The 24,029-nt window shown below is 38.8% G+C and overlaps 1 protein-coding gene across 4 annotated transcripts in view; it reads right to left on the minus strand.

Annotated features, from left to right (window-relative positions):
- Positions 1–1,999: 1,999 nt before the first annotated feature.
- nbeal2 (neurobeachin-like 2) overlaps positions 2,000–24,029 on the minus strand; it is a 101,282-nt gene continuing 79,252 nt past the window's right edge. For 3 of the 4 annotated variants that reach the window (XM_057833635.1, XM_057833634.1, XM_057833633.1), the window contains 15 exons: positions 23,291–23,431; positions 23,078–23,208; positions 21,463–21,572; positions 21,271–21,388; positions 21,105–21,202; positions 20,880–20,993; positions 17,894–17,980; positions 17,690–17,799; positions 17,032–17,204; positions 16,834–16,928; positions 16,637–16,753; positions 15,451–15,606; positions 14,311–14,459; positions 7,665–7,800; positions 2,000–7,446 (listed from right to left, as the gene is read on the minus strand). In XM_057833635.1, coding sequence (XP_057689618.1) covers positions 7,336–7,446; positions 7,665–7,800; positions 14,311–14,459; positions 15,451–15,606; positions 16,637–16,753; positions 16,834–16,928; positions 17,032–17,204; positions 17,690–17,799; positions 17,894–17,980; positions 20,880–20,993; positions 21,105–21,202; positions 21,271–21,388; positions 21,463–21,572; positions 23,078–23,208; positions 23,291–23,431 — 1,846 coding nt within the window. In that variant the 3' untranslated portion in view covers positions 2,000–7,335. Of the gene's footprint in view, positions 7,447–7,664; positions 7,801–14,310; positions 14,460–15,450; positions 15,607–16,636; positions 16,754–16,833; positions 16,929–17,031; positions 17,205–17,689; positions 17,800–17,893; positions 17,981–20,879; positions 21,022–21,104; positions 21,203–21,270; positions 21,389–21,462; positions 21,573–23,077; positions 23,209–23,290; positions 23,432–24,029 lie in introns of those variants that run through there. The other variant, XR_009062923.1, reaches the window with a different exon arrangement.

Raw genomic sequence — 24,029 nt, forward strand, 5'->3', positions numbered from 1 at the left:
TAGGATGCCAGCTAGCTGTCACGCCTCCTGGTTTGCTTACGCTCTCCAAAGCTGGGCAGGGAAATGACAAAAGCCAGACTAACACCGGTGGCATAAAACATCATTTGGGAGGTGCAAGAAGTCGACGGATCTGACCATTATGGAGTAATTTTGCCATGTCATACTGAATAAATGCATTTTAATATTTCATATTCCATTTAGCACGAGACTCTTATTTGTCTTGACCATACCATTTATTTAACAATCGGGGGAAAAAAGAATATCCTGTAAAAATATTGGAGTAGAGGGATTGAAACAATCACATTTTGCTGTTCTCTTCGTCGCAATTTCCTCGCTCTGAATAATTCCCCCTCAATGGGCTGAATTCTAAATCAGATGAAATCGTGACCATGCTGACGTCATCTTTCTGCTGGGGACGCTAGAGTGCTATAATGATAGGTGTGGCTAAACAGCAGATTAAAAAACTAATTTCTCGCCATCTACGCTTTTCCAAATTGTTGTATATAGTACATATATAGTACTAAAACAGGTGTCGGGAACCTTTTTGGCTGAGAGAACCATGAACACCACATATTTTTAAATGTAATTCTGTGAGAGCAGTACAATATGTTTAAAACTAATTATACAAGTAATGTGTGCATTGTATGTAATTTCAACACTTTTAAAACACACTAGGTTTTTGAATTCTTATTAATAACATTGTCATGCTGTTGCTAATCAGTGATGAGTATTTCTTACCATTAACGCGCTTTCGGGTGCTACATTGTTTTGCTGAAGGCTTTGTAGTCTGGTTGACACTTGGTGAGGTTAAGCTTCATACAGGCGTTGAGAAACTTAGGATGCGTCTCATTTCATGTTCACGAAGAAGTGCAACGAAGTCTCCGTTTTTCCCCACCTTCCACGGAACATCATCAGTGCACACCGTAACATGTTTATCCATCGGTATATCTTTTTTCTTTTGTGAACTCAGTGAAGGACTTGAATGAATCCTCCCCTCTTGTTGTCCCTTTCATAGTCAAAAACCTTGCAATCATGCTGAACTGGGATAAATTGCTTAGGTCTGTTGTTGTCCCTTTCATACTCAAAAACCTTGCAATCATGCTGAATTGGGATAAATTGCTTACGTCTGTTGACTCATCCAAAGCGAGAGAAAAAAACGGTGACCCATTCATGACCTTCACTTGCATTGCCTCAATTTGATTTGACATCATGATGGTACGATCGTGAACAGTTCTTGCCGACAGAGGCATGTCTTTTGTCCGTTTAATTATCTTGTCTTAGTCCGAAAAGTATTCAAAAAGTTCACTGGCAACACCAAGCATGAATGCTTTGGCATACTCCCATCTGTGAATGGCTTTATTTCTCTCACAATTGCTAAAGCGCCAGCAAGCTAGCCGAATTCCAGTCGCCTGGCTGGGTCCAAACACGGAGTTGCTGCTGACTAGCTTGCACTCTTGATAGTAGCTCTTGACATGCTTTTTTCCTGTGTCCCCCGCAGGATATTTCGATGCAAATGTAGTATGGCGGGTGTCGAAGTGCCGCTTTATATTTGACCTTTTCATAGATGCAATTTTATCATTGCATATTAGGCACACTGCAGAACCTGCTCTCTCCTCTGTTCCGTCGTGCTGAAAAGTACAATACTCCTCGTCTTTTCTTTTAGCCATCTTCTCAAAAGGCTTTCTAAAATTAGCTGACAACGCGATTAAAACGAGGGAAGTTTACTTCATGATTTCACGCACACGAGCACATCGGCCACTATTTTCGACAGCAAAACTTTAAACAGTGTCTCTGCCTCATCTGCGTTGCCTATGCGATTTATAGATGGATGGATGGATGGATGGATGGATGGATGGATGGATGGATGGATGGATGGATGGATGGATGGATGGATGGATGGATGGATGGATGGATGGATGGATGGATGGATGGATGGATGGATGGATAGATAGATAGATAGATAGATAGATAGATAGATAGATAGATAGATAGATAGATAGATAGATAGATAGATAGATAGATAGATAGATAGATAGATAGATAGATAGATAGATAGATAGATAGATAGATAGATAGATAGATAGATAGATAGATAGATAGATAGTCGCCGTTTCACGCAATGCGGAAAGGAGTCTAACGAAACTTTTTTTTTTTTTTTTTATAATTAAAGATTTGTCTGCGAGCCAGACGCAGTCGTCAAAAGAGCCATGTCTGGCTCACGAGCCATAGGTTTCGGTCCCCTGTTCTAGAAGTTCAACTCTACAGTGCTCAAGATACAAGAAAAAAGTCATCTTAGTAAAGTATAGTAAAATGTATTTTCAATAGACACAAGAAAAACAATACATTGGTCGAATAATAGAAATCAAAAGGCAGTGCTGGTCCAAAGCATTAACTTAAAATCACACAACACCAGAAACATATACAGAGTGTATTTACAGTAAACCTAGCAGGAACCTGGAGAATTCATAGCAAGGTGAAATGTTACATTCATAACCTTTAGAGCACAATATTCAAAGGGCAAACTGCATTAAAAAAATGTATTCATGCAACAATAAGACTAAAGAAACTGAACAAGGATCAACTCTCAGAGCTCTTGCAAAGGCTTCTCGACTGTTTTTTGTTTTTCTCACGTTGACCCAAACACTTGGGCGCTTTGTCATGACACTGCATAACAACAACCGCGTTCCAACCGCAGCAGAAGAATTCTTCTGAAGCTCTCATTTGGGCCTCAGATGTTTTCTAAACAGCGCAATAGCAGCCAACACTTGACTTCATGTCATTAAAACCATCTTTTACTCATGTGACTCACGCGCGTGTGTGTATGCGTGCTTCAAACAGGAGGCATATGGTGAGCTCGGCCAAATGATTGCGATCAATGTTCATATATTAAACCACTGGCTAAAAAGGCACATTTTATGGTGTAAATAATATTAATGCACCATCGACAAAAACTTTTTAATGCTTTAGCATGTGATTTCAGGATGAACCTAAAATGCACTATAACATTTACGAGTGGACTTCATTTGCCCTACTCTAAGGCCTTATTCAGACTGGCAGGCAAAATTTTTAGCCCATCCAGAATGAAACTGGATGGGTCTTTTGTAGTTTCAACAGTCACAAAGCACGGAAATCTGATTTTTGGAAGACGGCTTGAAACCATAGGCGGAGTTTGACTTTTGGGGCGGGGGGGCACAACATGTTGATGACCCCGAAACGCAGTGTCAGCAATAAAATTAACTTACAAGAATATTTATAATAATAAGTTGACAATGAGCGTTTTTTTTGTTTCCTGTCATTCTTGAGGGGAATTCTAAATCAGGCGGCTTAGGCAATACTTTTCGCCAAGATCGTCATCCATTGAATTTGGTACGCCCGCCAGTGTCGAGCCAATGTAGTTACCCCAATCAAAAATTGTACCCCTGGCCGGAGCCATATGGTGGTAGATTTGTGTCTTTATTATTCAATCAAAAAAATAGTTGCTTCAATAAAAAAAAAGTTGCTTCAATCAAAATACATATTTTCAAACAAAAAAAAGTCGCTTCAATCAAAAAAAAAATATTTGAATGCAAAAATAAATTTGAAACTCAAAAAATGCATGTGAAAGCTATTTTTCTTTGATTATTTATTTATTATTATTTTTTGATTGAAGTCAACTTTTGGGTCACATTTTGGCCAGGACATTTTTCTCTTTATTATTCAATCAAAAATAAGTTGCTTCAAAAAAAATATAGATTTTCAAAGAGAAAAATCACTTCAATCAAAAAAAGAACAATTTCCATCATAGAAAAAAAGTTTTTTAATGCGACAAAATATTTGAGATTGAAATATTAGCATTTGAACACTTTATTTTTCATTGAAAAAGTTTTCTTTGGTTGAAGCAATCCTATTTGTGTTTGGGCCATATTATGATTAGGACATTTGTGTTTAAATCATTCAATCCCCCAAAAAGTTGCTTCAGTCAAAAAAAAAAAAAAAAAAAAAAAAAAAATTCAATCAAAGAAAAAAATCATTGAATTTTTTTTTTCTCTAACATATATACATATATATATGTTAAATTATATCCAAATCAAATGACTGTCTAAGGCGCTCGAAAAATAATTTTGACCCTTAAAAAAAATGTTTTTTTGTTCATTTCATTCATTTTTGTTGCAGTTTTATTGCTTTACAACTTCTATATTATACTGTACATATATATATATATATATATATATATATATATATATATATATATGTGTGTGTGTGTGTGTGTGTGTGTGTGTGTGTCAATTACATGCAGTGACACTTTTTGGCCACCAGGGGTGCCTGCCCCCCCCTTAAAATCCTCTTATGATTGAAACCACATATGGGAGATAGTTTCATATCAGATTTGGTTGTCAATCTGAACAGCTAAAATGAGATTTGATTGTTTGTGACGTCACACGGAATGGATGGCGTCAGGTGTGTCAATAATGTGGCCCAGTGTGAACAGGCCCAGATCTGATTTGGACACTTGCTAAAAATATTGTGAACAGTCCTAAAAATCAGATTTGAATGGGAATCCGATTGGAATCAGATACTGTATGCCCGCAGTCTGAACGCTGCCGATAGTTCCAAAAAGAAACAGTTCAATTAGTTTCACCTGGTGAAGTTCTACTGCATTTCAGGTTCATCCTTAAAATTCACCGTAAAAATGCTCAACCTTTTGTGAGGACTGTAAATAGGTTTGAAAATAAAATTATTTCATTAGCCACATTGTGCCAGACAGCAGCAAAGTTCCTCTTAATTCACATTAATGACAAAGTGAATGTGAATTACGTTCTTGACCATTAAAGTACTTTAAAATGTAACAGCATTACCGTTTTTAAGACAACAGGGCTAAATGCTAGGGCACTGCGGTGGACATCAAGTGGTATTCAGCAGTATTGCATAAGACGGCTCTGAACAAATTTTCAAGTTTGCAGGAGTTTTAACCCTTTATAGGACAAGTGACTGTTTTTTTTTTAGAATAAAAAAAGATGTGGCAACCATATGTGGACATTACATTTTGGCATTCGTGGATGCCAAGGCGTAATTATAATTAATTATCTTTCATTAATCATCATTTTTAATATGTATTTTTATGAATAAATAAAATGATAAATTAATACATTTCTCATAAAAACATTTTTAACTAATAGAAACAGAAATAAACTCCGGTAAATGCTCCCAATATCATTCTAAAATTGATTATTTTTTTCATAGTATTTATTAGGGATGTCCTGATCGCATGTTTTGAGTCCAAGTCACCTGATTCAGCCGATACCTAGTCCTGATCCGATACCAATTTTTTATTTATTTATTGTTATTATTTTAACAAAAGTTTCAAACATGTAACTGTCATAGACTTCATAATTGTATTGACGGAGCACCTTCGTCAGCCACTGCGCAACGCCTTTAATTAGGGGGCTGTCCTAAAGTCCGCTTCAGTTATTCGCAGTCGGTCGCAGTTAGTCACCACATGCAGGGATCCAATGCCGGATTTAGGGTGAAAAAGTACGAAAGCTGTACCGCATACAAACAGGAAGGATTGTCTCAGGAGTGATTTGTTCGAGGATTCAAGTTAATTATTACATTTTTCGTACCATGCATTCATTTTGAAACGTTGTGAAAAAAAACAATGGGAGAAATTAGCCGCTACAAAATTATACTTTGCAATATTTACGTAGGATAACTGCTAACTGCACGTTTTTTTTTTTAACTTTTAACCAAGAATCGAATCGGATCGAATCTTTTACTACTAACCAAGAATAGAATAGAATCATCTGTTTTACATCCATATCTATGAATAATTCAGGGTTTTAAGCATTTATTCACAAGAATTTTCACCGGAAAAGCTCTGTTTACATATGCGGCTGCCACATTGACTGACAGACTAGCATCGTACTTTGACATATTTACGTAAAATAAATGCTAACTGCATATTTTTTGCTTTTAACCAAGAATCAAGGCTGTTTTACATCCATATCTATAAAGAAATCAGAGATTTAAGCATTTATTTACATGAATTTTCACTGGAAAAGCTCTGTTTACATATGCGGCCGCCACATTGACTGACAGACAAGCATCGTACTTCGACATATTTACGTTAAAAAAAAATGCTAACTGCATGTTTTTTTGGTTTTTTTTACTTTTAACCAAGAATCGAGATCGTTTTACGTCCATATTTATAAAGAATTCAGGGATTTAAGCATTTATTCACAAAAATTTTCAACGAAAAAAGCTCTTGGTCTGCGACTCCACTCGGTCAGCTTTGATGGCCACGCAAACAATGCAGGCCCCCTATTAATCAGCCCCCCGCCCCGTCATTACATTATGAAGTCTAGTTTACTATCCCACTGTGCCGCCTTCGTAATCTGAATTATTTTTAAACGAGAATAACGTAGAGAAATGCTTGTCTTTATTAAATGCTTCATTGAGCGAGTCGACTCAAAACCACTCACGCTATAACACTCACGCTGCTGAGAACAGTCTCTCACTAAAACGATGAGTTGCCACAGCACACTTATGTCTGGGCTGCCAAGTTTAACGATGATTGACACATTTATGCCTTTGATCGCAGAGCTACCAAGCTTCTCTCGCAAGATCAAAGCTACAAACCTGTCAATCATCGTTAAATTTAAGTACCAAACGCAAGCTGCACTGGACAGTTTGCCTACACTGCTTAGCAGGAGGGAGGGGGTGGCGCTGTACGAGCATGAAGCAGAAAAACATAAATATACGTTTTAAATTAAAACCTGATCCTTTCACCCGATTCTGATCCTCTGAAAAATTGCGCGATCGGCATGATTTCCGATCATGTGATTGGATTGGGACATCCCTAGTATTTATTGCCTGACAATGGTAGATGTCCAATTCATTCAAACTGGTAGGACTAAATGTGAATGCTCATATTTCAGTGCGAGAGTCGCCCAATCCATTTATGAATTTTGACACAGTCAAAATGGACTGCGCATCTAGAGCCGGCAATGGCAGCCAATCAGTTAAATGAGTGCCCTATAAAGGGTTAAGAGGCATTGGCACAGAAAGTGAAAAAAGTCATGCTTGCATGTGTGTGTTTGTGTCCCTCGTGAAAGGTTTGTACATTCTGACAGCAGTTTTCAAGCTCAAACGCCAAGTTTTTCTGCCTCTTAAAAACAAGGCCACTCTTTGGAATGATGCTGATTAAAACCAGGGGGTACTCCACAATCAAATATAAAAGTCTTCCCAGATAGAAAACAAAAAACAAAAAAAGTGCTGAGTGTTCAGATGGTCTCAGAAGTTCCCAGGCTTGTAAAAAGAAAGCCAAAATAAGCGCGTGGGTGTAGCGCATCTCCGCTCTCATTTGCCGGCGCTCTCGGCGACGGGGTTGTATTCGGTCTCGCCGGCGGACACTAGAGAAATGCGGCGTGTGGACCCCCACAGGCGGCGAGAGAATTGCCCTGAGCGAACCTGACACCGGGCAGAGAGAACACAGCTGTTCAGTTTGTCCTTAGCACTACAACAGTACTGACTTCATTTTTTTTCTTGAAATTGTCTTTTTTATATGGTTATTATCCTTATGGCTCACAAAAGAAGCCATTCTAAGGCACACAATTATCGTGAATAACTGGGCCGCCCGAAACACACAGTTCCAACATTTTACAAGTACTTCACGTTCGGGTTCTCACCTCCTCCGGCTTTCCCGCCCCCACCACTATCAGCTTCCCGTCCTCCAGGCCCACCAGGATGTGACTGCTTTCCTTGGTGACAAACACGCTTCTCACAGGGACTTTCAAGGCCAATGGTGGGACTGCAGCATCCAGGCTGGCAAACAACAATCATACAAAAATAAAGCCTTCGGATGCCTTCATGTGGCATGACAGACAAACAGAACTTCTCAAATACGGCGAATTCGTAAATGCCCAACTGTGATTATGCAAGTAAATACTGTATATGGCGGAAAATACAGACAAGCCTGAAAAAGCAGTTTCTGCTCTTGCACTCCTCTTCAAAAGAAACTGCTGTATTTTAAGACAAAACTGTTGCGTTTGTTAGAACAATATGTCTATATGCTGCCATAGCAGACTCATGGCGCATTAAGCCCCCGAACTATTTTTAATTTGCCTGTTTTACCCTAGAAACCCCGTTTACAGACGTCGCGCAACCGTTTTTTGTTTCAACCCAGCCATGAAAACAAGGTAAGTGATTATATTTATTATACAAAATGTCATTTTTAGCTTTGAATCATTATATGATGTCTAATATTTTGTTTAAAAAGAAAAAAAAACTTTTAAAAAATATTCACTCGCATATTTTAAACTTTTAAACAAATGACGTCACAATGAAAAAAAGGGCGTCCGTAAAAAAGTCACGGATATTTACTAAATTGTATTTTTTTGTTACTGTCGCATTTTTCCCGATATGTTAGATGATAAATAATTGATCCAAACAATGAACAATTGGGGAAAAAAAACGTTCAAAAGGGTAAATATATGAAAAAGAAAATCTCGACCACTCCTTGAGGTCTGCCATTTCTGCATCGCAACCCTTGGTATATGACCATGTTTTACCAATAAAATCCCCCAAAAATGCAGCTGTGTCTTGACACTCAATGATACATGTGACATGGAGTTTTTGGATCGAAACAAGGTAAGTATGCGTTAGAGTCATGGCGTCTGTAATTCTGCTCTCGCATGCTCTCACCTCCAGATAGCGTTTTGCTGTTTAAAGACCTTTTTTTTTTTTTTTTTTAAATGCCCTCCTGTCCAAGCTTTCCAATGATGTATCACTAGGGGTGTAACGGTACACAAAAATCTCGGTTCGGTACGTACCTCGGTTTTGAGGTCACGGTTCGGTTCATTTTCGGTACAGTAAGAAAACAAAATGCAAAATATAAATGTGCCAGTTGTTTATTACACACCTTTGTGCTTTCAATGATAGGAACATTAGCCTATACAAAGCTAGAATTCTGCTCAAAAAGTAGCGGGTATTTAAAGATAATCCAACAACAATTTGCCTTTCAGACCCCGCGTATTGGTCAGCTTTCTTTCTGTTTTTGGCCAGCTGGGTCACCACTTCGTGTGGCCATTCTTTTCCGAACACACACGTACTTGTCTCGGAGGTTCTTCCATTTTTCTATGCAATCGCCAACCTCCAGCTGCGTATTTTCAGCAATCTCCTAACAATTGCTTGCCATTTGCCAATCTTTACAATGCCTTGACGAAACACTGTACAGGTGGTCGCACTTGCGGGCCTCTTCGATGACCCTTTCGCCGGCTTGGTCTATTTTTAGAGTGTAGCGCAAGAATGTTTGTAAATGATTGATTTCGCGCTGAACCGGAAACAACAGTCTGAGCGGACCAATCACAGTCCATTTGCGTCACGTCACCACGTGTTTACGTAACGCGTAGTCATGATTTTGTAGAGGTGCATGTCAGACTACGGCAGAGGGTCGTAAATCGGGTCTGCCTTGAAGTCGTAGGTCCGCCACAGAAGCATAAACCAGCCTTTAGCCGGGACGCGCCATGTGTGGAAGCAGGCGTTTAATTCCAGCGAGAAGGCTGATGACGTAAATGTCGTGGCGGGTCGATCGTCGTTACCTCTTTCTTCGCAATAAGACGAAAAGCGGTAAACAAACATCGCAATTATCAACATGGCAAACTGGAAATAGCAAAATAAAACTGGAAACATAATTAAATTAAATTGCTACTGAATCATACAGCTGAGGAAGAGACAGTCCTTCGTCCATCTTAGAAATGTATGATTTATTTTGTTGCGATGCCCACCAAAAATTACGTAACGTCCGGGCTATAAAATCCCGCCAGCTGCCCTCCCCGCACAGAGAGTGTCAAGTCCCCAACATGGGACAAGTCTGAGGTGTCCACCCCGGGTATTTCCCGGGACATCTCTCCATGTCTAAAAGCCTTGACACGGGTAAATCCAGTGTCACCTTACACGGGAATTCATAGGGGTACAAGTCTGAAACGGGCAACTATATGGCTTATACAAGGCTTTCAATTTTTTTGAGGCTCCAGACATACAGTCCCTGACAAAAGTCTTGTCGCTTATCCATTTTGTAGAAACAATTGCTAATAACCTGACTTTTAATTATTCAATTGGTTTCCTTTTAGGTTTCTAAACTTCACTGTTTTGTGGCAAAAGGTGGATTTTTCCGATGAATCTTCCATTGAATTACATCACAGTCGCCGCAAATATTGCAGGAGACCTACTGGAGCCCGCATGGATCCGATATTCACTCAGAAAACAGTGAAGTTTGGTGGTGGCAAAATCATGGTCTGGGGTTACATCCAGTATGGGGGTGTGTGAGATCTGCAGGGTGGAAGGCAACATAAATAGTCTGAAATATCAACAAATCTTAGCTGCGTCTTACATTCCTAAACATAAAAAGGGACAAATTCTGCAGCAGGATGGTGCTCTATCACATACTTCAATCTCTACCTCAAAGTTCTTCAAGGCAAAGAAGATCAAGATCCTCCAGGACTGGCCAGCCCAGTCTCCAGACATGAACAAGAAGAAAGAGGAAGCATGGAAGACGAAACCCAAGAATGTTGATGAATTCTGGGAGGCAAGACTGTTTTCTTTGATGTTCCTGATGAGTTCATCAATAAATTGTATGAATCCTTGCTGAACCGCATGGATGCAGTCCTTCAAGCCTATGGAAGTCATACAAAATATTGAATTTGGATCTCACAGCACCACTACTTAATTCGCTTATGTTACGTAACTTATTTTTGTATTTAAAGTACATTTTTTGTTCAATTTTCACACTGCTTTCTGTAGGCCACAAAACTTTTGTCCTGCCAAAATTTGACCTTTATGTCTTCATTAAATGATAAATCTTTTTTCAGTGAAACAAATATATTTTGTTTAAGGTCTTCGCTTTCATATGAGCCATTTCTGAAACCAATTGAATAATTAAAAGTCAGGTTATTAGCTATTGTTTCTACAAAATGGATAAGCGACAAGACTTTTGTCAGAGACTGTATTTGTTTTTTTGGTCCATTATGACTCAACATTTTGGGTTGCTGTCCCCTGGTATAGACAATGGCTAGCTACTTTTCTCAGTTGAGAGACCAACTGATACACATCTAAAAAAACAAAATAAAACATTGAATTCACAATAAAACACTTGCAGCTATCGTTGCCAAAGCTGTACCATAAAAGAAAAGTGAAAATCTTAAAAAGTTTATTGTTATATTAACACTTAACTATCTTAAAAGGAACTACATTTAAAGCCCTATTCGCACAGGATTTGTATTATCTGGAGACCTCTGATGATTTGTCTATCCTGTGTTTCTTTTCTTTTTTTTCATTAGTCATTATTGGTACAAATTTAAATTGGCAGTCTTGAGCCTATGTAAATTATAATACAGTCCCATATTGGACAATTTGGAAATTGATCTGCAATACAGCAAGTATCCCCGCCCAATGCCTGTTTTTTTTAATTTTATTTTTTTTATGTGCTTTATACAGTATGTAAAAGTAGCAGCAGACATCTTGTCATTATCAAAATGAGCAGAATAACTGATGTTATAACATTTATTCGGCCCTTTAACTGTTAAAAAAAAAAAAAAAAAGGTTTCAGTTGTTATGTCTTCTGCTTTTTTTAATCGTGTTTGGTGGAGGACATCAGTCGTTCAAGGTGCATTGCTGCTAGTTACTCTTGGGACAGTAATTTGTGTGTTACAGACCAAATAACAGACATTGCTTAGTACGTGCGAATGCCCTATAAGATTACAGACATCCTGTGTAATTATTACAAATCACCAGATGTCCCCAGGTAATAGGAATCCTGTGTGAATAAGGCTTTAACTGTGTTTTCCACCCAATGAATGTTAGAATAGTACGCAGGCATGAAAATGGGTTCGGGGTTAAAAAGGTGAGAAGGGTGTGGACGAAATATGTTCCGGTACACTGTACAACTAGGGCTGTCCCAAACGACTAATTTTCTCCCGGTTAGTCAGCCGACTATTTTTGCCCTTTTTTTTTTCTCGCACTAATTTAGCAATGAAATTTTTGATGACGCCTATTAATTCACAAAAACAATTTGGAACACTGAAATTCTTTATTAAAGTACCAATAAACGCTTAAATGACAACAATAAATTGGGATAAACAATGAGGTCAAATGCTGATAGCATTAACTAGTGCAAAAAAATGGAACGTAAACGGATTCAGAACACTGACTTCGCCTTTCCAACATGATTCAAAACAGTTCTTAAAAAAATATCTACCATTCATATTATTGAATACTACAATATACTAGTATAAAAGTATTATAATCATTGCCAATCAGATTTTTCATAAAGGGTGTCATTTTAAAGCTATTCTTAGTGTAAAATCTGAATTCTGAAGTACAGTATGTGGGATTAACTCCAGAAATCGTTATTTATATGACGAAAATGAAGTGTTTTTATTTTGAAATGTTTACCGGAAATACGTTCGCTAAACGGCTCACAGCTTTACACTCCGCAAAAAAAGCTCTTTTTATCATTGCATGTGGTGTCAGTAATCTTTTTTTCATTTGCTAATGCTGCTAACCAGCGACTTTTCACGTTTTAAGTGTCACCTTTTAACCGCAAGTTTGCGTTTTGGACAAGACGTTGTTTTATAGCAGGCTAAGGGAGGATGTCTTTTTCCCCCATTAGCCTCAATGTAGCAATGCTAACGTTTACAGTGTTTAAGATACATGTGTTTCCTTATTTTGTATGTCTCAATTTTAATTCTACAGCGTGTTGATAACCACTAAACTTCTGTGAAAGGAACTTGAGTCTCATATGCCATCAAAACGCATGTGTACATGCATGCACAAATGTATGCACCCGATGATAAAACGCAGCCGTGAAAATTACCTCCTTCATTTTTATTTACCGTGCGATAAATGGACTCATTACATATCACGACAGGCTTAGCAACTTCAATTAAACATGCCGTTAATACTTAGATGGACTTACAAACTGGGTGACGACGCTTTAGGTGTTCATTCACAGCCGACGTGCAGCAAAGCTTGGCATTGAAGGGACAGGAAAACAGTGAACCCTCCTTTGTTTTGTTGAAATGAGTCAATGTTTTGGCCACTCTGATGCACTTTTTTGGCTTTGTGCCGCTTTCCCCGCTTGCATACCACGCGTCCGACATTAAAAAAAATCTCCCGACCCCCCCCTTAAAAAATTTCTCCTCGGATCTACACAATTCACGTAGGTCACCCTTTTTGACTTCAAAACGGCGAATTTCGCCGAAAGGTGAGAGATTTTCATGCCTGAGTATGTGTAACCAGAATGATGGCGATATCATTGCACTACATTTAGCTCAGTAGTCAGGACGCTTGACTGCCAAGATGACAGTGGGGGCTTGAATCCCAGTTGGAGAGAGGAAAGAATGAGAAAACGAATGCATTGCCATCTCAATAAAGATATATTGATCACACAATACAAACATGATTCTTTTTTTTAACCATGATTTTCAGAATCTGAAAATCAGAATTTACAGTAAAACGTAAGGCGACCAAAGCACTTGACCATATTTACATGTATTTTATGGTTTCCACATCTTTTTTAATGGATTCTGCCAACCACTACGCTCCGTATTTTACTGGAAAAGTCAATGCTGTCTTTTTTTTTTTTTTTTTAAAAACAGTTTAGATAGAACTTGATGTGGTATACTTTGGCTAAGAATTAGTTTCTGTCCAGTGCTGCTTATGGGCTTGAACTCAGGGCCCTATAGTCATAAGTCGTTTAATACTAGAATATTGCTGGTGCAGTGGGCAACGGTCCAGCACCTGCAGCTGGGGTGTCGTGTGGAAAGTGCAATAATAGTGTAAAATATCCAAATTTGGAAGTACAGTAGATATATGAAAAGGGACGTGGAAAGTTGCAGGTCCATCTGAAACCGGGAACTTAAATATTCCTTTCAGCCAATAAATCCACCACTAAATTGGGGAGGTAAACAGAGAATCCAGGAAGAATCCAATAAGACCTTAAAGGATCAAGGAAGTTTGCGTTCTCATAAGAACGTTTAGTATGTTTATTCTAGTCATTATTCATGTTGATTTAGGTTGTAAACTTTTCCAATTTCCAAAACGTTTTATTCATTCTAATGAGGAGCCAACTTTGATCAATTCATACTTTCCACAGCTAAAGCAGTCCAGGGTAATCAACCTTGTCTAAGACTGCATTGCTGATATTTGAGTCTCAACTATACTTTATTCATAAAGCACTTTAAAAAAAAAACAGCAGGTGAACACACAGTGCTGTACAGTGAACATATAATATATCATAGATAGAAAAGTTTAAGGTTGAGGTTTATTGGTATCTACCTGCACAGGTGGCGGATATGTAGTCTGCCCTGCATGGTGCCCAGGATGACGTATTCAGACACCAGGTGCAAGGCACACACCTGCTCCTCGGTGGTGAAGGAAGACAACAGGCAGCCGTTGACAGAGTAAACATGGATGGAGTCCTTGCCCTGTACCAAATGAGCAACCTTTTAGAAAAGCTCTTTCTTACAGTGGTATGAAAAAGTATCTGAACCTTTGGGAATTTCTCACATTTCTGCATAAAATCACCATCAAATGTGATCTGATCTTTGTCAAAATCACACAGATGAAAAAAAAACAGTGTCCGCTTTAAAACCACCCAAACATTAATAGGTTTTCATATTATGAGGATAGTATGCAAACAATGACAGAAGGGGGGAAATAAGTAAGTGAACCATCACATTAAATATTTTGTGGCCCCCCCTTTGGCAACAATAACTTCAACCAGACGCTTCCTGTAGCTGCAGATCAGTCTGGCACATCGATCAGGAATAATCTTGGCCCATTCTTCTCTACAAAACTGCGGTAATTCAGTCAGATTCCTGGGATGTCTGCCATGAATTGCTGTCTTTAGGTCATGCCACAACATCATAATGGGGTTTAAGTCTGGACTTTGACTTGGCCACTCCAGAATGTGCATTTTGATCTTCTGAAACCATTCTGAAGTTGATTTACTTCTGTGTTTGGATCATTGTCTAGTTGCAGCATCCATCCTCTTTTTAGCTCCAACTGTCTGACAGACGGCCTGCAAAATATCCTTATAAACTTTTGAATTCATTCTTCCATTAATGATTGCAAGTTGTCCAGGCCCTGAGGCAGCAAAACAGCCCCATATCATGATGCTCCCTCCACCATGCTTCACGGTGGGGATGAGGTATTAATATTGGTGAGATGTTCCATTTTTCCTCCACACATGACGTTGTGTGTTACTCCCAAACAATTCAACTTTAGTTTCTTCAGTCCACAAAATATTTTGCCAAAACCTCTGTGAGGTGTCCAAGTGCCTTTTTGCAAACATTAAACGAGCAACATCACATAACATTTGATGGTGATTTTATGCAGAAATGTGAGAAATTCCAAAAGGTTCAGATACTTTTTCATACCACTGTAAATTACCATCTGCCTGTTGTTTTCACATACCTTCATTCTATTGGACTGCTCCCCCCGCGATGTCTGCACCACAACGTGACCCTCCATGCTAACCTGGAGTTTAGAGATGTGGGAAGGCTCACCTGGAGGCCTCAATGTCCTCAGGTACTGACCTCGTCTGACTGTGTGCACGATTACGGTCCCATCCTAAATGGTGGAATGCAATAGGTAGATTATAGTACTTAGAACCTAAAAAACTATGTACCACCTACCTACTACCTATGTCTTTCAACATTTCCATCTATGTTGTAGAATGTGAAAAAAACAGTGGTTGACATAAGTGCACGAGCAACACAGCAACAGTCGCCTCATTATTTAATTACATGGTGGTGGTGGTGGGGGGGGGTCTGTTGAGTACGATTTTTATGCTGTTTTAAACTGTAAAATAAAAATCCCAATCCAGTCATTTTTTTTCTCGCACATCAACTTTTTTCTCCACGTTTTTACGTCACCATATCTTTGTATAAAAATAATGATCATGCCTTATTTGTTCATTTTTCCTTGTATGTCAATATTTGAAAATTTATACAAAACAACCACATATGTTAAATACATTATTTTTCATATTTTTTTAGATTTTTTAATCTTATAGTCCAAGAAGAACGAGTACTCGACAAAACACTACAGGCTGAAGGTGGTACACGCTTGCCCTCTACTGGCTAATTGGTACACTACAGGCAAAACAGGCACCAGTAAGTCTGCAATTGATTAATCTTCCGATACAGGAAAAAAAAAATCAGGCAAGAGGATTAATAGTTACTGGCCCATGCAACACACGGTAGCTTCCAAATTCACGACAATTAGTTCACAAATAAAAAAGAAGTCAGTGTCCACAAGAAGAACAAGGACAACAACTACTTGAGTGGCAACTTGACATGCCTTCAACCTGTAAAAAAATAACCCCAAAAATGAGTTGCGACAGCTGTCAGGGCTAAATTTACAAAAAATATGTTTCCCAGTGCTGACTCAGTGATTAGTAAAAATAAAATGTTTGACATTTTACAAGTTAACTCATTTAGTGCCATCGACAGCAATAGAAGGCACTGCGAGCTCCCAGTTAATATGGATTGGTCGTCGATCACCTTTAATGGAATTGAATGATTTTATTTCTGAATCATTGAAACCGTGTTTCTTAGTTATATACCATGCCTGTATTTATAAAACTGTGTTTACAGACCTTTGAGCCTGAGACCGCCATGTCCAGTTCTGTGCTGATGGCCACACAGGTGACTTCCTGGTCATGTCCACATAGCACCTGGACAGGTCGAGGAGACAACGTGCTCGAAAAGCCACCCTAAAAGGAAAAGGGCGTTCAAAAATGAAGATCCTTAACTCCCCTGGATGCACTACAATGTCCCGCCATGTTTTTCCTACCTGCTGTAGAACCTGCCACACTATACAAGATGTATCCCTTGAGCCAGAGATGAGGTAGATACCACATAGATCCAAAGCTAAGCATGTGACAACATCTTTGGAGTAAACATAAACAATTCAAATTTATTTTGAAAAAACATGTCAGGAGCAGATGTGCCTAATCATATGTCCACTGTGTGTATCAGTACATCAGTTTACCAATGTGTCGACAGATCCTGCCCACGAGTTTGCCTTTGCCCAACTGCGTGACCCTAAGACTGCAGTCCCAGTGTCCGCCACTAAACAGCAGACGCCCATCATTCGACACAACCAAAACCTGAGCACTGAGCTCCACGTCGGAAGAGAAAGGCCCGCCTACAAAACGCTGTGTCCTGCAAAATAACAACCAGAATGCATGTGAGTTAGAACCTGAAAGGCATTATTCCAAGGAAATTACAACTATCACGACAAAAAATGACATTTCCAAATGGCTTCGAACCACATTGTTTGAGTTTTTGGGGAATGTGTATTTGTTTTTCATTTTTAAGGTCAATTGAAAAAGAAGTTAAACAGGCTCTGAAACATGCCAGATGTTTCCTCACAGAAAAAAACAGCACGCAGATGTTTTTCGTCCTGTTGACGGTCATTAAATGTGGTAAAAAGGTGATTGTTAAGGGTATATTATTCACTACCAATTTATATTACTGTAGGCTTTCACTGTGCGTGATATGTATAACTCACCAAACATTTGATATTTTGCTTTTGTGACCTGAGATATACAGTACAGATATAGTGAAAGTGGGAATAGTTTGTCTCTGTCCCAATTATATCAAGATTTACAAGTGTAAAAAAACGAGAGGAAAAAAAGTAGACTCACTTAAGATTAGCAATGGTTTGGTCCTTGGTGAAGGTGAAGTAGTTGGCAATGTTCTTGTCATATGGCAGCCAGCTGTGTGTTCCTATTAACCCATTTAAGCTCACTGTCACCTGGCAAGGGACAAAAGGAGGTTTATTAGGAAACTATAACCTAGGTATTTTTTGCCAGATATTTGCTTAGTGAAGGTGTCAAGTTGTACCCTACCAGTACATCTGAACCAGGTATGAGGAAAGACCGGTTCTGGTTCTTTGGTACGACCGCTTGGACCAGAGGGATGCCATCACTCACAACCTGAGGTACACAAACCAGTAAAGGGCACATTTCTTAGAAATAAATCACTGTCTGCAGTAGTGGCGTGCCAATACATTGATTTTTAGCAGTGTTGTCACAGATTACTTGAAAAAGTAATTTAATTACTGATTACGCCTCAAAAAAGTAATCTAGTTACTTTAGTAATTACTTCAAATGTAATTTATCGCCTCAACATAAGAATGACAACAGAAAAATGTCATCTCATCTAATTGAATTTCCGACATTTGAATTTAAAGGGGAAGATCATAATTTTTCACATAAGGCTAAATCTTCGAATTTGTGGAGGTTTAATTAGTCGCTGGAGTTGATTTCAACCACCATTGACTAGTGCTGGCTTAGCCACTCCGGAGCCCTGAAACTAAAAAATAACTGACAAACTGCATGGAATTTGTTGAAATCAACTCCACCGACTAATTAAACCTCGCTAAATCGAAGATTAAGCCTAATTTAAAAATTCTGAATTTCGTATTAGGGCTTTGGGGTAACCATAGACTTCCAATTTGTATTGGCGGGTCGCATCCGTCAGTCACTGCACAACACCTTCAAGTAGGGGGCCGTCCTACAGTCCGCTTCAGCTATTCGCAGTCGGTCGCAGTTAGTCAACACATTCAGCAATCCAACATCGGATTTAGGTTGAAAAAGTACGAAAGCTGTACCGCATACAAACAGGAAGGATTGTCTCAGGAGTGATTTGTTCGGGGATTCAAGGTAATTATTATATTTTTCGTACCATGCATGCATTTTGTAACGTTGTGGAAAACAAACAAGGGGAGAAATTAACCGCTACGGACAAGCATTGACTGTTTTACGTCCATATCTTTAAGTAAGCATTTATTCACAAGAATTTTCACCGGAAAAGCTCTTTGTTTACAAATGGCAGCCGTCACATTGACTGACAGACTAGCATCGTACTTCAACATATTTACGTGAAATAAATGCTAACTGCAGGTTTTTCTTTTGTTTGTTTTTTTTGCTTTTAACCAAGAATCGAGACTGTTTTACGTCCAAAGATGCTAAACGAACACGTCATCTCACGGCATAAATGTGCAACACGAATATGGTGTAAAAAATGCTTGCCAACTTGGAGCGATGATTACCCGCCATTACAATGCCAAAACTACGAAAAAGCAGCGCATGTAGGGGGTCCAACCTATCGCTAGAACCCTCCAGAATGAAGGAAAAATACATTCATCCATGGACATACACAGATCAACATTACATTGCACATCTCAATAGGTGGCTGCACTCGGCTAGAATGTGCACCCGCCTTGGCACACGCCTTTCTCAGTCTAAAAAAACTTAGCGCATGTGACTCGAGAACAAAACAAGTAAGTAATTAAGTAAGTAACAGCCAAGTAACTGTGTGCGGTTTTCATGAAAACGAACACGTAACGGATACCTTTCTAGCATTTCTTTTCAAAATGCGCTTCGTTCATGACTACAATATTCTTCATTCTACATACATTATGAGGCAAGAACAAAATAGTAACGCACAGATACTAAGATAATGAACAGATACTAGTATGGAAAAATGAACGCTTTTGATTACTCGTTACTGAAAAAAGAAATCAGATTACAGTAAAGCGTTAATTAGTAACACGTTCGTGACAACACTGATTTTTAGATTCATCGAGATTCGAAACGTGACGTTTGGATTATGATTTAAAAATGAGCAAAAATGATAACGTAATGACAGGAATACTACCGCTGGTCGCAGAAAGAAAGTAAAAGTGTTTTTTTTTTATTTGGTAGAAGTACAGAAAGCTATGCAATCAAAGTATTTTGGTTAAAAGAACAAGGCATGTTTAATCTTTTCCAGAAAATGTGGCATTCATTCCACCAGAGTAATTTGTATTGTATAGTTAGGAGAAATAAGTGCTGCCTTTGAAACAGTTAAGGTGTTGCACCCTCTTGTGAAAAGGTATACTGACAAATATACCTTGCTGAAAAGTATGAAGTAGCCACAAAGTAAGAAAAAAATCCTGAAAAGTAGTGGGGAAAGATGCATCGAAAATCGTGACCATCGTGATCATACTGTGACAATCGTTCAATAATCGAATCGTAGCACCCTGAATCGAATCGAATCATGGGGTGCCTTAGATGGCACACCCAAAGTCTGCAGCAGGAGTGTCAAACTCATTTTGACGTGGGCCAATTTGTAGTTTTGGTCTAAGAGGGCCATTATATCTGATAATTAGGGCGGCCACGATGAATGGACTTATTGATAATCAAATGAACCGAAAAGTATTTTGATAGTCAATGAAATGTTTAGACTTTATTGACCCCAAATTGTCCAAAACCTTCTTTTTTTGCCTCTTACTGCAAATATTTTTTTTTTCAGTTTTCATTTTAGTTTTATTTTTTATTAAAAAAAAAAAAAGAAAATTCTCTTTATATATGTTCTATATATATAATTTCCCATTTATTTATTCTTTAAAATTTTCATACATTATTTACTGCCAAACACAAATGAAAAAATAAATATTGTCTTATTTTTAAATGTTTTAATATACAGTCTACAATGAGCAACCCTTAAAAAAATAAGAAGAACAAGGTTTATTCTAAATTTTAAAAAAGCACACATACAATAATAATGCCCTAATTTCTGTAGTCCTTGATCACTCATTGAGGACTACCGACATTTTATTTACATTTCTGTTGAGCAAAGAAAAATTGAGTCAATGCACATGATTTACTTTTGCAGAGTACACAGGCCTTGAATTTGAAACCTGTGGTCAACGGCAACCCTTTAAGGAGCAGTCAGGCCTGAATTAACAGTGCATCCTATGATTCAAGTCACAGGAACTTCAAAAGAAAAAAAATGTTTTGATGGGAACATCAGTTGGATTCACTTAATCATCTAATGGCTAGATCTTACCTCCACAAATGAGCGTAGCTTATCGAGGTGATCGAAGATGTTAACCGGGACAGAGTCCAGGCGTGACTGCCGCCGAGACGCGTTTGCAGCCGACATACGTGGCGGGTGAGGTTCCTATTTTCAGTTGAAAATGTGACTCCAGCTTTTCAAGGGGAACATGACTAGAATTCTATTCACAGTTAAAAATGTGAAGGTAGAAGTTATGGGCTCAATTGCAAGTCATACCTTCAGGAGTTGGCAAGGCGTTTGTCCAAAGTTGCTAATCATGCCTTCAAGTGCCTTGCGCTCTGTCTCATCAGCAATGGCATCCAAATCTACAGCACCTGTTAAAAAGACCATTATGAGAGTATATTTCTTCTCACTGATGACAAAAAGTTCATAGTGGCCATACCTTCATAGGTACAGTAGTAGAAGACATTCAGAGCTTTCACTGCCTCTTCTCCTCTTTGCTTGAAGCCGAAGATCAGGTCAATCCACTCGTGCAGATGACACGACACATACTCACTTTCCTAAAGTTAAATGAGCTGATGTCAGTTTTAAAAGTTATTTTGAATGGGTTGGAGAATAACATTTCACATCTCACCAGAGCTTGCCTGTGCTTTCTGATAAAGTCTTCCCTTGAAGAGGCCCACCGGGGCAACAGAACATCCTCCACTGGATCCTGCGATATCTGCAAGGATCCCAAGTCGAAGCCTATAACAAGTAGAGATTGAATAATATGCCTTGTTTCCAGAACAGATGGTTAATTGAGGTCACAACTAGTACTATGCTGATCCAAATTAATTATTGAAGGTCGTACCTAATCCTCTTGAGCATTTTAATGCCTCACCAAAAGTAATATTATATAGGATTTATACAGTATAGCGCTTTTAGAACACATTACGTTATTCATTCACTCCACACTAGATGGTGACAAGCTACTATAGACCCTACCCACCGACGTCACAAAACCACGTGCTCGCTGTATGGTTCCGCCCACTTGTCCGTCATTTTGTCTCTGTATTAGCATTGGTTTCAATTGATCGAGGAATTTAAAATGCATTTCATGGAAGACCCGGTGCTTTCTGATGCCCTAAACTCACTGGATGTGTTGCATAAAAGGCGTTATGTGGAAAAGCTTCGTTCTATACAGTCGCCAGATCCATATTTGATGCCCAAATCGATGTTTTTCGACCCACTGTCTTCGCCCTGTCTGCCTGACATCTGCTACGCTGATATTTACAATTATCTTGTCCACACAAAATCAGCCTATTCTAACGAAAATTTGAAAAACTTCAAGAGCTTGGAGGCTTATAAATACTTCGTTGCTGGTTGGGTGAAACAGGTCCTCGTCCACGAAAATTCGGCAGGAATCTATCTTGTGCTTGGAAAGGTGAGTTACGAAATTTTCAATTCAAAATCTTTTGTTATGGCTAACATCCACTGTCAAGTCTAATGTATTTCATGTCGTTTGTCAATGGAGTTAAGGCTTTTAATGTTTATATGGTTTTGCGATAGCACTCTCACTACATACATGCGTGTATGTTGTCGGCGATTAGCCTAGCAATGATCTTAATTGTGGTTATTTGTCAGCCCAAAACCCTCTAAGTATATCTTAAATGCATCTTACCGGATATAAAATGACTACTACATAGTCTGTGGTGATTTTTTGGTGCCCAGTTTTCACGTCGAATTGCAGCCGTCCATTTCCCTCTCCTCTTTGGATCCCTCGGAATACGGTAAAACTTCAAGTCTCTCCTTCCATCTTCTCTGTTAGTGCAACCAACAGCCACACACACCTTCACCATTTTGATTATTAATGTTAAGGAGCAGAAAAACACGTCGTAAATAGGAGGAATGTACGTAGCCGTAACAGGTTAACACTATGTTTTGACGGACAATTGGGCGGTACCATTCAGGAGAGCGGAGTTGTGACGTCACGTGGGTAGGGTCTATTGTAGCCAAAGCTGCCTTGGGGCTGACTGACAGAAGGGAGGCTAACACGCGTGATCAGCCCTTGTGACCACCAACAAACATTCACTCTCGCACTATTTTCACACAGGAAATTTGGGTGAAATGTCTTCCCATCGGAGACTAGTTTTGCTGCAATTCAAAGCTTGTCAAAGAAGTAAGTGGTTTTGATCAGTGTGTGCTGGGACTACATATGGCTATGCTTGGTACAAAGCATCAATGGCTGGCATATCAACTTCAGAATTCACCATTCATGTTCTGCAGGATTTCCGGAAAGTAGAAGAACTCCGGTATAAGCTCCTTGACATCAGCCGGGCTTTCTATGCGAGCTTGCCAGGCTGCTGCCACCGAGTGGAACTGTCGGTCTGCACAGTCGAACCTAAACAATGTGTCAGTTCAAAATGTCAAGCAGGCTGGCAACCGACCTCTGGTAAATTGATACACCTTGATGTCGTTCCAACCTGCCACTCTGCAGCTGTATGTGCAACGTGGTGAAAGGCTCCATGCGGATCATGTAGTGCATGACTCCTGCTGCGTTGGAGTAGTGTGTGCCATAGTGGAATTTGTCAGTAGTGCCCGCTGGGTCCTCAAAGCTTTCATACCTGGTGGAAATCATTCAGGGAAGTGTTTTTATACAAACATAAAATATGATTCCATTCTTTTCTTTAAGACAAAAGGCATTGTGGAACCTTGCGTTGAACAAAATCTGTGACTAAGATTCTTATGTACGAGTTTTTTTTTCATTTTTTAAAAATGAGGGTTGTGCGCATTTTCCTTTTCCCAACTACGGCTAAAGTTTAAGTTAAAAAAAAGAAAAAATGAGGCAAAATTCCTGCATTGCGATGTAAAAATGCTTTTCAATAAAATGTGGTGGCACTTGATCCTTTGGCACTTAGTGCCTGCCATTAGCATACCTGATTAAATTGAAAGAAAAGCAAAAGGGGCTCCATGCTTAAATAGAGTTTATTCCTGGTTAACTGGGTATTGCACTTTTCATTAAAAAAAACTCACTCTTTGTTTTTTAGCTGTTTTATAACTTTCATTTCTATGTCCAATATGAAAACAGGAGACTAAGGTTTTAGTTCCATTAAACGGTAATAAATTAATCCAACAGCCATGGTTATTAGCATTACACAGATCCTAGAGCAGCTAATGTGGTGTAAAAGCAAAAACCTCTTTTGATTAAGACCATTTTAATGC

Source organism: Corythoichthys intestinalis, chromosome 4 (assembly GCF_030265065.1).
Source record: "Corythoichthys intestinalis isolate RoL2023-P3 chromosome 4, ASM3026506v1, whole genome shotgun sequence".
Taxonomy (NCBI): Eukaryota; Metazoa; Chordata; class Actinopteri; order Syngnathiformes; family Syngnathidae; genus Corythoichthys; species Corythoichthys intestinalis.